Raw genomic sequence first — 15,188 nt, 5'->3', positions numbered from 1 at the left:
TTTTTTCAATCTTTTTATGCTTCATTATTTATTTTAAAATTTCTGCAAACTCTATCATCGATTCATCACTATTTTCTAGATATTCTATTAATTTTTCTAGCTCTTCAACTTCTCTTTTTATCTGGTCATAGATTATTTTTAGAGCTTCAAATGCTCTTTGATTTATTTCAGAAAACTGTAAATAATTCAAACGATTTTCTCTTTCAAAGAGCTCTTGTTTCTTGTCTTGATAAGTTACATATATTTCTTCTTTATTTATTGTCATAATTTAGTGTTTAGGGTTTCATTTAATTTTTTGACCTTTTTTGTTAATTCTTTTATTTCAGAATTTTCTTCTTTAATCTTTAACTTAGATAAACTTAAAGGGCTATTAATTTTAGATTCTCTTATTTGAAAATTCGATGAAAATAATTTTCCTAATGGTTCTTTTAATAATAGAACTGGGTTTTCAATAGCTTTATATTTTGGTATTTCTGTTTTTACAATTTTCTGAAATAATTCATCGACATAAATTCTTTCTCTGTTTTTAAATATTATACTATGATGGCTATTTGTTAGAGCATAATTTATTGCATATGTAATTGAAAATGGTTCATCATCTTGTTCCATTATTCTTTCTGTGAAATTTATAAGCTAAACTTATAGATCTTCCAAGATTTTCAGTTGATAAAGGTATAGCATATCCAAGATGGGCATTGAATTTAACATTTATGTTTGCCAAGTTTCCATGAACAATTCTAATTATTTGATCTATTGGGTCATCAGTAATTCTTTTGTCACATATTGCTAAGCTTATTGGTGAATTAATTCCTTTCATATATGTAGATTTGATTAAGACTTGTATAGTACTAATATGAATCCATCCAATTTTAGATCTTTTTTGTTTATCCTTAATTTTTTCAATCTGTTTACTTAATTCTTCATCATTTATTAAAGCTATTTCAAATTCTCCATTGGCAGATTTTATCTTTATAGAGGCTTCAAGTTGAATTTTTCCATAGTATATTATATTTTTTCTATTAAAAACTTCTTTTAAAAGGTTCTGTTTATTAAAATTTTCATTTGATTTGAGATTTAACTCTGTTTTTAGAACAGCCTGTTTTTCATTATCTAATAAAGCGGTTAATCTATAATAATCAGATTCTTCTGTTAATTCTAAACTTTCTAAATAATTCATAATTGAAAGACTAGGATGAAGATGTACCTTTCTGGAGAAAAACTTCCTTTATTTAGTATATCTTACATAAGGTGTTTTTATCTCCAGAGGGGAGATTTTAAATACTAACTCCAGAGGGGAGTTTAGAACTATTTTTTCCTAAAGGAATTCTTCTTCAGACCATAGAATCGCCTCGGCAGCTTCCTCCTTGCTCTCCTAGCATGTGAGTACTCTTTGCCTCCTGCTTTCTATTTTCTGATACTTCTACAATTGCCTAAGCAACCTATTTATAATAGTTGGATTTGATGGACAATTCCCATCCTTACCTTTCTTATGACGTCATTGCTTACGTCATTGTTTGCTTATCTTTCACCAGCTACATCGTTGGTGCTTTATGACCTAAGTGCTTACGTCACTATGCAATAATATTGAGAGATGCTTCAAATGTGTTGTCCTCCTCTTTTATCATGTGACCTTCAGATGCATTGTCCTCTTCTTTCATCATGTGAGTTGATTCCGTTTCATTATTACTTTCTTCAAATAATTCTGAGGCACATAGCTGGCACTTGTGGTCTTCTCTGTCTTTTATCAAATAGCAGAGATTCCTCTTTATCCCTTCAGGGAGCTTTTCTAAAAGTCCGGATAAGTTGTAGAATGCTGATTCAAATTCCACCAAGAGTCTCATCTCTCTTTCTTCAATTTCATTTCTTTTGCTGGACACAAGCAAAGTATTTCTACTTTTATAATTAATCCTTGTGTGAGATTCCTTCGTTATTTTTTGAGTTCTTTCAAAGACCCTTGCTAATGTGCTGGCTAGCCTTCCTTCATGACTGTAAATTGTTAAGTCTTGAATCTGATCAATTGGTTGAAAATTTTCTGGGAAGACGGACATGAATATTACTTGGTGTGCTGGAACCAAGCATTCTTCTTCTTCATTAAAAATAGGTTGACTGTTTGTAAATTTTAGGGATATTCCCTTGGATTTACATTGTCAATCATATTTTTAAATCTCTTTACTGCATCAACGAATCCTGCAGGAAACTCACTAATAATTTTTAGATCATTAAAAATTAAAATTGTATCAATTAATCCATATTGGAAAAACTGATAGGTGTCAGATGGGGAAGCCTCTGGGAATATAACCAGCTTTGTTAGCTGTTCTTTGGCAATAGGATAATATCCCAAAATTGCCCTTTTTTCTTCAGTCCAATTCAGGACTATGTTAAGGGTTTCTCTGAGATTTGATCTACAGACCCTTTTCTTTTCCTTGATTTCAGCCCTTGTAGGAATGTTTCTTATTATCCATGTTCTCTGGGTTTGAATTGGAGCTTTATCTGCTCTTTTTAAGGTTTGCTCTGGATGGAGAGCTTCATATTCCCTGAAGGATTCCTTTGCCTCTTCCAGTGTTAGAAACCCTCCTTTATGAATTATCCTTGATTGATGTGTGAATGGTGCTGCTTTTTCCCAGGCATCATATACTCCTTTCATGGGGCCATTATAAATTACATAATATTTTTTATCTTGGGTGGATTTTTTAATGATTTCAGCAATTGTTTTGTTTTCTGAAATTTTTTCTTCACCTGATTTGTCCACCACGCTTAGCTGGCTGAACTCTGATGATTTTTCTTGTTGTGTTGATTTCATTGCTTCGATGGCCTTCTTGAGAGATTGGATCTTTGTCCTTATTTGCTGACAATGCTTGCATTTTTCGAGTTCTTGCTCGTATTTTTGAATTTCTTGATCTAATGCGTTGTAGACGAACTCCATTCTCTTGTTAATGTATCTGCAATAACATTTTTGTCACCCTTAATATATTCAATTTTTATTGGATATTGTAACAAAAATAATTGCCATCTTACCAATCGTCCATGATTATAATCAACTTTTAAATTATATCGTATGAAACCTGTTAGGTAACTTGAATCTGTCCTTAATGTAAATTCTTTGGGTAGTAAATCAATTTTCCATTTCTTAAGAGATTTAATTGCTGCTAGAGTTTCCTTTTCATGAGTGGTATATCTCTGTTCTGTTGGAGTAAAAGTCCCTGAAATATACCTGCAAAGTAATTCCTTTGGGGAATCTTTAGAATCTAGTGATTCTTTTTCTTGTTTCAAACTTTTTATAGCTTTCTTAGCTTTTAGACATCCTGACCAGGTTATGTCTGAAGCATCTGTTTCTACTATTAAGTAGTCATTTTCTTCTGGAATATAAAGTTCTGGAAGTTTTTTACATAATTCTTTAATCCTTTGAATTTGCATACTATCTTTTTCATCCAATTTCCATTCTTTTTTAGTACTTATTTTTGAAAATAAGCTTTTAGTGTATTCTGTTATATTCTTTAAAAATCCTTGATCAGAAATATAATTTATACAACCTAAAAATCTTTGTAATTGTCTTCTATCTTCTATTTTATTAGGAAATAAATTTACCTTTTCTAGGACATTTGACTGAAGTTTTAGCTTTCTTTGAGTGGATAGAATTAATCCAAGAAACTCTATTTCTTGTTTTGCTATTCTTGCTTTCTTTTTGCTAAGAACTAATCCTTTTTCTTTACATCTTTCTAAAACTATTAATAATTTTTGAAGATGGTCTTCTCTATCCTGTTTTGTAAAAATTAGTATATCATTAATGTATACTAAAACAAATTCATTTAACTCTTTTAGATTTTCTTCCATAAATCTTTGATAAATACCTGGGGCTTGTTTTAATCCGAATGGTAATACATTCCATTCATAGAGCAACACACTTGTTGATTCTTTTGTTGGGCAAGTAAAAACAGTTAATTTTTTTGTTTCTTCGTCTAAACGAAGTTGCCAATATCCTGATTTTGCATCAAGAGATGAAAACCAAGTTGCTCCTTTGATTTTTTCTAAAATAGAATCTTTTCTTGGAAGTTTATGAGCATCACCAATAGTTGCTTCATTCATCTTCTTATAGTTAATAACCATTCTTCGTTTTCCCCTTTTAATTTCATTATTGTTTTCGACATAAAAGGCTGGAGTCGCATGAGGACTTTTACTTAATCTTATAATTCCTTTTTCCAAAAGATCCCTACATTCTAGTGAAAACTCTTCTCTATCTCTTGCGGAATAAGGAATTTTATTTGGAACATTTATCTCTTTTGTAGAATCTTTTAATTTAATACTTACTAATTCGTTATTTGTATTTTTAATATCTAAAGGATTTTCAACACAAATTTCATCCAAAAGTTCTTCTATCTTTATTTCAAGATTATTTTTTGGGATATTTATCTGAAAGTATAAATTTAAATAACATGTCTCTAATATAGAAAATATTTTAAATTTTAAGATCTTATCTATAGTAGTAGTCGGTATTTTTATACGTTTTGATTTTTGATTTATTGAAGAATCGTGTGGAGCTTTTAAAACTATATATGTTAATTCTTGAATGAATGGATGATATAGCTTTAAAAAATTATTTCCTATGATAAAATCCATTCCAGAATCTAACATATATATGGATGGAACAATGAACCTATAATTTTGAATAAAAATTTCAACCATCTCTGCTTTTTGGTCAATTTTATGTATTGATTTGTCAGCTATTCTAACTCTTAATGGTTTCTTTAATTTTTTCCTATCAAGTTTTATATTTGAACTAGCAAAGCATTGTGTTGCTCCAGAATCTATGAAAGCATTTATAAACTTTTCTGTTATTTTTACAGTAATAAATGTAGCATATTTCTATTTGTTTAGTCTAAGTTATCATCAGATTCCTCTAAAGGTTCCATGAAACAAGACTTAACAATTTCTATTTGTTTAGTAAGATCCTTTTTATCCTTCTTTTTCGGACATTCATTTGCATATTGTCTTTCTTCTTGGCAATACCAACATTTACAATTTTCTTTTTTATTCGGGCAATAGTTATTTCTTTGTCTTTTGTTTTTATTATTATTTTCCTTTCTAAAATATCTCTTTTTTCTTCAGTTTGGATAGTATTTTCTTTTTCTAAATTGATATTTTCTTTTTCTTTGAAAATTTTTATTAAGACCATATTTTTGAGGTATCTCTTCATTATCTTGACAGCAAATTCTAATTATATTTGCAAATCTTTTTTGAGTTGTTTCTTGCATACAACGTTCTTTTATTTCCTCTCTTATTGCAGAGGTTGCTCCACCAAAGTTATTTTCAATTGTTCCTCTATTTATTTCTCTTATAAATCTTCCCATTATAAATTCATTAGCAGGATATGGAAGTTTTGTTATATACATACTAAGATAATGATTTTTATCTTCTTCTTTTAATTTGTAATAATATATTCTATATTCACATATATAAGACTCTACATTACATAGATCATATATCTGAATATTAGCTAAATGGTTTTTTGCTTCTTGATATTCTTTATTATAAACTTCTTGTCTATGATCTATAATATTTTTTCCAAAAAATTCTTTATATAGAATCATCATTATATATAATATCTTATCATAAGCTGTAGTTTTTGTTGCTAATTCTTCTATTATTTGGTTTTCTATTGATGTCATATAATCTCTTATAGTTCCTTTAGTATGAAACCCTATGTAATTCCAAATATCTTTTCCAGACAATTCACTAAGTTTTGGATTAGTAAAGACTTCTAATAAAAAGGAATTCAACCAATTTTCGAAAATTTCTTTTTCGTTCTTTTTACAGTCTAAATTGAGCATTCTTTCTCCTTCCATTTCCTGGATTTTAGGAACATATTTTGATGGTATTTTTGTATATTTTGAATCTTTATTTATAAACCTTTTTTTAAAAGCATAATTATCAAAACCTATTTCCCATTTAAATTGAGATTGATTATCCTTAGATGTTCCAGCTTCATTTTTTACTTGTATTGGAATTGCTGGTTCTTTGTCACTTGAATAATCTAGAATGTGTTCTTCATTTTCCATATTTTCAGAATTTACTAATTCTTCTTCTATTTGAAAACCATGTTCCATAATATTATTTTCTTGAGCCATTTTTAATTGTTTAAAAAGCATTGTAACTTCTTCTAATTTTTCTTCAATATTCATAATTTCAATGGTGGTTTTACTTTTAAGTCTGTTATATTGATTATATTTTGGAATTTTTCTTCTTTGGGATTCTCTTTTTCCTTATTTCTTTGAAATTTTATAGATATTAATATTTCTTTAAGCATATCTACTATAGAATTTAATTGTGGGTTAAAAGTATGATAAAGATGTGGGGAATCATTTCCATGGTAGCATTTTTTAGAAGTTCCGTGTGAAAAATAAGTTTTTTCGGGTTTTTGAAGTTCTTCAATAAAACTTATAATAAAATAAAGATTTTGAGAAAAATCGTTTTGTATTGATTTTAAGAATTCGGTGTCATTACAATTAACATTGGTTAAAATCATTAATTTTTGATCTATTAATTTTGATAATTTAATTATTTCTTCTCTTAAATCTTCTAATTTACTTTTTTCCATTAGGTGACGCTTTTCTTTGTGAAGGGTTACGGTTTTAAATGAAAAGTGTGGCTTTAAAATGTATGGTTTATATTTTGCCACATAGCATATCTTTAAACAATGTTGATATGGATTACTTTAACTAATAAATTTGCATGTGGTTTATACTTATTTATCGTCATATTTTTAAGTTAAAGATATCAATTTATACAACGGGATTATGAGTTCAGTTTATTTTTTTATGAATGAATATAATTTCATAAATATTTATGCAATATACACAAGACTTAAATTCGTAAATCAACTTTTGAAAAATATTTGCAAGTTTGCACCAACTCGGTAAAAGTGGGTTAGTGGCTAAATATATGTATTGAGGTGAATGATTGAGAACGGTTTTTGTTTTTTCATTTTAATAGTGGTGATGGTTGTTGGGCTCGAATTATGAGTCCATTTTGAAAGAGCCCAATATGTGTGTTTGGTGTGTCAAAAAGTCACCAATGGGCTGAGTTTTGGTTCTTAACTTGTTATTGTGTGCTTTTCAATTTCTTTTAAAGCCTTGAACCTTAGTGGCCGAGGCATTGCACCAATGGCCAATATGTTAGTCACAGAACATCTCAGGTTCGAATCCCAACTATAGTTGGATAGTGATAGAATCTTTAACGTGTGTGTGAAGGATTTGGATCTTCCAAATTCGTGTGTGAGTTGTATAACCTAGAATTGGGCGATGTCCAATCTATCGATAAAAAAAAAGTAGATTTTTATTTTCTTTAAATATGTTTAGATGGAAGGAAAATAAGAAGGAAAGAAATATTATAAAAAGACAATTTTATCTATATATTATAAAATATATTAAAAAAGTAAAAGGATAGTATTAGAAGTAGAGAAAAAAACATTAGTTTTCTCTCCATTTTCATTTTTCTCTAATTTTTCTTTTCAACCAAACAAAAGAAAATAATCATTTTTCTTCTCATTTTTTTTCTCTCTTTTCTTTCTTTCCATTTTCCTCTCAAACAAACATTTTGTAAGTGTTTAAACATGCGAACCAAAACCAGGACCAGAATGCTCACCCTGGCCCCTGCAGAAGGGAGGAAATGCAATGTTTTTAATGGGCTGTTGAGAAGAAATGTGCCTAACGGCAGTCTACGCAAGTCCTCTAGAGAGTCATAGAAGATTGTTGTGGGAGCAGCTTTATGAGCTATTTAAAAGGATTTTAGAACCGTGGATGCTCATTGGAGATCTGGGATTTGTGGGGTCCAGATTCACATCGATTGAAGGCTGGATAGGGCGCTCTCTAATAGTGTTTGGAGAACAACTTTTCCTGATGCTTATATCCATATTCTTCCCAGGATAAATTCGGATCACCACCCCCTTCTGGCTATCCTAGAACCTCATCATGTTGACAAAGGGGATAAACGGTTCTTTTTATTGAACCACAGTTAAACCGCTTGAATTAATAAACCAGTAATTAGAACGGTTCCATGAGTTTTCAGAACCTTGGTGTGAACCTCTGAGTCAAGCCATGCTTCTCACTCCTCTTCCTCAAGCAGAACTCTGAATCACTCCCCCTTCTCCAACCCTAGCCTCTCTTCCAGCCACTGCCGCCGTCCGTATGTCAAGCCACTACTCCCGTCTGTCGCCCGCATCCCTTCTCTCTTCCTCCTGTTCTCTCCAACCCCTGCTCTCTCCTTCCGCGCGCTCGGCCCATCCCTCGTCTTCATCTTCTCGCCGTCCTGCTCGCCGTCGTGTGGTCGGCATCGTCCATCGCGGCAACGCACTTTGCCCAGTGCCCCAGAGTTCGAAGGTCAGTTTACTGCTCACTTCTGCGTTTTTTATTTATGCCCTTTTCAATGATTATTTGATTACTGATGAGCTCTGGTTCTGCTGTATTGCTGTTTTTGTGTGTTGTGATTTTTTATTGAATGAGCTCTGGTTCTGCTGTGTTTCTGTTTTGTGTGTTCTTTATTTTTTGTTGAATGATTGTTTTGCTGATTATTGATTATTGAAGGTCCTTTGATAATTGATTATTGAATTTCTTTTGATTATTGATTATGATTAGTGATGTGCTGCTGGTTTTGCTGTGTTGTGTTTTACTGTTTTGTGATTTAATTCTGCTTAGATTGTGATTGTCTTGATGATTTATTGATTTCAGTTATGGATGATGGTATCAATCAAGAAGCATTTGCCGATAATAATACATCTATGTTTATTCAACCTAAATCCATTAATTCTGTTTAAGCCTTCAAATGTATGATGAACATACTTTTCTTTACAGTCTGATTTTTATTTATTGAATTTTTTTAAATATATATTTTGCTGTTGCTGTTACTGTTGCTTTGATTCATAACAGTCTGATTAATTTTTCATGAATTGTTTGTTCCATGGGAAAAGGAAGATTAAGTTAAGGTAATTGGACATACTGTTTGTGTCATAACTCATAAATCATAATTTCTTAATACATTTCAGGCTGATGTAGAAGAAATTGTGCTTAGACTGTGATTGATAGAAGAAGAAAATATGAACTTATAACTGATTGAATATGAATCTAAATTCAATGAATTTTCACTTAAGTAGTTATGTTTATCATCTAAATTCAAGGAATTGTTGATTTATATTTCATTTAGGTCATTGAATTGTTCTAAAAATTTTGGTTTCGTCCTTGAGCCACTGTGCTTGTTTTCATGGGATCATTTTTTTTTTATTATTATTATTTCATGATTGCATCTACAGGTCCTAATGGTTATGTTTGGTGGCTTTGGAAAGTATGCCTGCACTTTGTATGTTGAGCAGTGAAAGCTAATTCAATCGAAAAGGTTGAGTCCGTGATTCTTCAGTTTGTTGAGGCATTAAGAACAATACTAGAGTGGTTCGATGACCGGACCAGTTTTCAGAACCTTGAGAAAGACAGAGCTGAACAGAACAGAGTATCCAAGTTCCAGTGTTTGGTGCTGGCTGCTGTGTTATTGTTCAACCATGTTCAATGGCATACCAGTGCACAACACCACTTCAGAGACCATTTCCTTCGATATTTGAATGTACTCTTCAGCAAATATGAGGCTTCTCAACAACCTGCGAACAAAGACACTTAAGTGTTTTGTCTCTTCCGTGGCCGCAACCTCACACTCTTTAGCTCCCACTTTTCCCCGAACTTCCCCTCCCATCAGAATATTCTCCTCCTTTTCGCATAAAGATTCGATTTTGATCCCACCCACCAAGACCCATCTCTATGCTTTCTTCTTCTGCACCCTCATTCGCCTCTACGTGGTCTGTGGCAGGTTTTGCAAAGCCTCTTGTGCTTTCTCTTCCATGTGTGGACTTGGTCTTGTTCCTGTTTTGCCTTTGTGGAATAGGCTCTTGTATGAATTCAATGCTTCTGGTTTCGTTTCTCAAGTAAAGGTTCTGTTTTCCGAAATGGTCTTCCGTGGTGTTGTGCCTGATGTTTTTAGTGTCAACATATTGGTTCATTCTTTATGCAAAGTTGGAGAATTGGATTTGGCTTTAGAGTATCTTAGGAGCAATGATGTTGATACTGTTACGTATAATACTGTGGTTTGGGGTTTATGTGTGCAAGGATTGGCAGATCAGGGGTTTGGTTTGTTGTCTGAGATGGTTAAAAGAGGGATAAGTGTTGATTCAATTACCTGCAATATCCTGGTTAAGGGGTATTGCAGAATTGGATTGGTTCAATATGCAGAGTGGGTGATGTACAATTTAGTTGATGGGGGTATTCCAGAAGATGTTATAGGCCTCAACACATTGATTGATGGGTATTGTGAAGCTGGACTAATGAATCATGCATTGGTTTTGATGGAGAACGGCTGGAGGGGTGGCATCAGGCCTGATATTGTTACCTACAATACTTTGCTCAAAGCTTTTTGTAAGATGGGCGACATTGTGAGGGCCGAGTCTCTTCTCAGTGAGATTTTGGGGTTTCAGAATGATGAAGAATTTGGTCAATTGAAAAACCGTTTTGTTAAAACTAAGGCTGAGATAAGAGACTTGCAGCCAACACCTTCCACGTACACAACAGTAATTGATGGGTATGCTAAGCATAGTGGAATTGAAGAATCCCTTTCTCTGTATGAGCAAATGATTATGAACGGGATCATACCTGATGTGGTTACTTGTAATTCAATTATCTGTGGACTTTGCAGGCATGGCAAATTAAATGAAGCGGCAGTGCTACTGAGGGAGATGTACACAATGGGTTTAGACCCTAATCATGTCTCGTACTCTACAGTTATTAATTCCTTGTTCAAATCGGGGAGGATAATGGAAGCTTTTAATCTTCAAGGCCAAATGGTTGTTCGGGGCTTATCTTTTGATCTAGTTACGTGCACAATTGTGATGGATGGACTTTTAAAGTCTGGAAAACTCAAAGATGCTGAGGACATGTTTCAAACAATTTTAAAGTTAAATCTTGTCCCAAACTGTGTCACTTATTCAGCATTGCTTGATGGCTATTGCAAGGTAGGAGACATGGAACGTGCGGAGTTAGTGTTGCAAAACATGGACAAGGAACACGTTCTTCCAAATGTTGTTACTTTTTCTTCTATTATGAATGGATATGCCAAAAAAGGAATGCTCAGTAAAGCAGTTGATGTGTTAGGGAAGATGATTAAAAGGAACATTGCGCTGAATACTTTTGTTTATGCAATTTTAATCGATAGTTATTTTAAGGCAGGCGAACAGGAAGCTGCTGCTCACTTTTATAAGGAAATGAAATCACAGGGATTAGAGGAAAACAATGTAATATTTGATATCTTGCTTAACAACTTGAAAAGAGTTGGAAGAATGGAGGAAGCTGAGTCATTAATTAAAGATATGTGTTCTCGGGGTCTTTGCCCAGATATTGTTAACTACACTTCTCTGATAGATGGCTATTTTAATGAAGGGAATGAATCAGCTGCACTCCCATTAATCCAGGAAATGACAGAGAAAAGCACACAGTTTGATGTTGTTGCATATAATGCTTTCATTAAGGGGCTTTTGAAGCTTGGGAAATATGATCCGCAGTATGTGTTTTCGAAAATGAAAGAGTTGGGTTTAGCTCCGGATTGTACTACATATAATACTGTAATTAACACATACTGCATAAAAGGGAACACTGAAGATGCACTGGGTCTCTTGACCGAGATGAAGAGCTACGGGATAATGCCAAATGCAGTCACTTTTAACATTCTGATTGGTGGGCTTTCTAAAGCTGGTGAATTTGAAAAGGCGATAGATATTTTGAATGAAATGTTGGTTATGGGGATTGTTCCCATGCCAATTACTCATAAATTTATGCTTAAAGCTGCCTCAAGGAATAGAAGAGCAAATGCGATTTTGCAAATTCACAAGATGCTTGTGGATAGTGGCCTCACACTCAACCAGGCTGTGTATAACACTCTAATCACCGTATTCTGCAGGTTAGGAATGACTAAAAAAGCAAATGCGGTGCTCACTGAAATGGTGGCAAGTGGAATTTTAGCTGATGTTGTTACTTATAATGCCCTTATTCGTGGTTACATTGTAGGAAGTCATGTGGAAAAGGCATTCGATACTTATTCTCATATGTTAGCTGATGGAATCTCTCCAAACATTACCACTTATAATACCCTTTTAGGAAGTCTTTCAACTTCTGGTTTTATGAGAGAGGCACATAAATTAGTTAGCGAGATGAAAGAAAGAGGACTCACACCGAATGCCACTACTTACAATATTTTGGTTTTTGGCCATGGTAGAGCTGGAAACAAACAGGATGCTATGAAGCTCTATTGTGAAATGATAATCAAAGGTTTTGTTCCCACTGTTGGCACCTATAACGTTCTTATTAATGATTATGCAATAGCAGGAAAAATGCGCCATGCTAGAGAACTGTTGAATGAAATGCTGACAAGGGGGAGAATTCCTAATTCTTCAACATACGACATTCTAATTTGCGGATGGTGCAAATTATCCTGCCAGCCAGAGATGGATAGGGAACTTAGAATGTCATATCGGGCTGAAGCGAAAAAATTGCTGATTGAAATGTGTGAGAAAGGACATGTGCCATCTGATAGCACAATCTCATATATCAGTTCAAATTTTTCTTTACCAGGGAAAAAGTCTGATGCTCAAAAGTTATTGAAGCTATTTACTGAAAGGAAGAATAGCTGAAAAATGGTCTAAAAAGTGGGTCATAAATGTTAATCCTTGAAGTGGAGTGAGGAAGTTGGAGGACTGCCAATATCTTTAAATTTGGTATATTTTCAATAAAAGTTTTTTTTTTTTTTTGGTGGGGGGTTTTTTAATTTGAAGGATTGAAACTTGATCATGGTATTGAACAACTGCTTGATTTTGTTTGCTATTTTCATATAAGCTGATTTGGTAAAGTTGGATAATTTAGTGATTTAGTCCAGTTTTGGATTTAGGTGTAACGGACTAATGGAGTCTCTCTTTTTATTATTATTATTATTATTATTATTATTATTATTTTAGTTTCTCTGTTGATCCGTTTTTTAAATTAACAATTTCTGGTTTGATTTTCTGGGCTTGTTGATTTCTGTCATTTATAATGAATAGTAATCATATTTTGTATTATGACCTTAAAATAATGAAGATGGAAATGATGCGTTTGTGGAATGGGATAACATATTGAGATGAAACAATTATGGTGGTGATTGGTTTCTGTGATGATCAGTTTTTCTTGGACTGATATAAGAACAGTGTTTTGGGAAAGAAAAGAAAATCACTTGTGTTTGATATGCATCCTCTTCTCTTAGTTCAAGACGTAATTCTAAAGAACGTGTAAGAGAATTTTTCTTGGCGGCTTGTCCTACGTGTGTTCAAAACTTCAAATATGTTGTGTTTCATCATTGAATTGAGGATGTGAGGTTTGACCTTTCAAGTGTTTTCTACTGCAAGTTGTGTATAGCTTTGAGGGTAACCTTGTTTTGGCTCTTTCTTATCACAAAACAGAGATTATGGTGACAAAGACATGGTTTCGAAAATAATAATTAACATTCAGAGTCTAAGTATTGAGGATGCAATGACACTGTAGTGTCATTTTCAAACAAAAAAATGTATTAAGAATTTCTAGCTTCCTTGATTCAGATTCTGTTGAATGTGTTTATTCACTTATTTATTTTTTATCTATTGCAGAAATTGGTGTACTACTATTAGAGCAAACTATGATTATTTAGTTCTCATTTTTCTTAGAACTCAAATAACAGGAGTTCTTCTTTTCTTATCAATTTGACAGGGTATAAAGGTTGATGATCTTGAGACGAATCATTTTGTTCTTGTTCATGGAGGTGGTTTTGGTGCTTGGTGTTGGTACAAAACTATAGCACTTCTAGAAGAAGCTGGTTATAAAGTATCCGCCATAGATTTAACCGGTTCTGGAGTTCATTCATTTGATACAAACAACATAAAGAGTCTCTCACAATATGTGAAGCCACTTACTGACTTTGTTGAAAAACTTCCTGAAGGAGAAAAGGTGCTTATTTCATTACATGCCCATTTTAGAAATGATGGACTGTTGTATGTTAATTTGTATCTTTATTGGCTGTGTTTGAGAGTTTCCGATTCTTAAAACAGGTAATCTTGGCTGGACATGATTTCGGCGGGCATGTATATCGTATGCGATGGAGCTGTTTCCTCATAAGGTTTCCAAGGCTGTGTTTATTGCTGCGGCAATGCTAACAAGCGGACAAAGTACTCTGGATATCATTTCTCAAAAGGTTTTCCATTCTTGCTACCATTACATCTCATTTTTCACCTGTTCTTTGGTTGGATTTGTCATTTGTGGGCATAATATGCTTCAATTGCATGCTAAACTGATGAACTTGCTGTCTTTTGATGAAGATTGTTTATATTTTACAAGGAACTAGTGAATTTGAGAACAGAGAATTAACATGTCCTTTTATTGATGATTTTCTTTCTGGCTATCTGTTGCAGGAAGGTTCAGATGATCTTATGCAACAAGCACAAATTTTTCTGTATGCAAATGGGAATGATCATCCTCCCACTGCTTTCGAAGACGACATGTTAGACTTTGTGTCTATAGAAGAATTTTTCCTATCAGAATTAGTCATAACAATAAGGGAGGAGATACCTGAAATACAAAATTAAAATCCAAAATCTACTTCTCCATAGCATGGGATCATGTCTATGCACATTGCAAAGAAGGAAAAGTCTTTGCATGAAATGCGTTCTACATTCCTTTTTTGATGGTCTAACATGGCTGGCATGTCTTATGTTCTACTCTCTCTCTCTGTGGATACTTTCTCCAACATTTTAATATTTTTTTTCCACTCTAATTATAATAGATGGAAACTGTTAGCAAAATTAATAAAGAAATTCGTCGTGCTTTACAAATGTTCAAGGAAAGCTAAGATGTTTTAACTACTTAATTAATCTCTTGATTTTGTTGATATCTCGCGTGGGAACACGTTTGATATGTTAATTGACCTTTTGAGGTACCATTGGAATGGAGAAAGAAACTCAGAACTTTTTTGAGATATCAAATATTGAATTTGAGATATCAAATAAAAAAAAATTCGACAATGCTTTAGAAGATTTTATTAAAAAATATTCATCAAACTAACTAATATGACGAGTCTACTATAATATTTTAGGAATGAATATAATTTCA

General features: G+C 32.8%; 2 protein-coding genes across 2 annotated transcripts; both read left to right on the top strand.

The window, feature by feature from the left end:
* The first annotated feature begins 7,632 nt into the window (after nucleotides 1-7,632).
* On the top strand, nucleotides 7,633-12,945 carry LOC112744624 (uncharacterized). The gene is made up of 2 exons (XM_025794297.3): nucleotides 7,633-8,372; nucleotides 9,299-12,945. Exon 2 carries the CDS (start codon nucleotides 9,602-9,604, stop codon nucleotides 12,707-12,709), a length of 3,108 nt encoding a protein of 1,035 aa, XP_025650082.1. The 5' UTR covers nucleotides 7,633-8,372; nucleotides 9,299-9,601; the 3' UTR covers nucleotides 12,710-12,945.
* Nucleotides 12,743-14,911, top strand: LOC112743385 (putative methylesterase 11, chloroplastic; the record flags this gene model as incomplete). Its single annotated transcript, XM_072216036.1, is given in 5 exon segments — nucleotides 12,743-12,793; nucleotides 13,794-14,030; nucleotides 14,132-14,159; nucleotides 14,162-14,274; nucleotides 14,492-14,911. Coding segments are annotated over 5 exon segments (603 nt in total), but the record flags the coding sequence as incomplete, so codon positions are not given.
* Between the last annotated feature and the right edge of the window lie 277 nt (nucleotides 14,912-15,188).

This window comes from Arachis hypogaea, chromosome 14, assembly GCF_003086295.3.
Source record: "Arachis hypogaea cultivar Tifrunner chromosome 14, arahy.Tifrunner.gnm2.J5K5, whole genome shotgun sequence".
NCBI lineage: Eukaryota > Viridiplantae > Streptophyta > Magnoliopsida > Fabales > Fabaceae > Arachis > Arachis hypogaea.
This window is presented reverse-complemented; position numbering and strand designations above follow the sequence as displayed.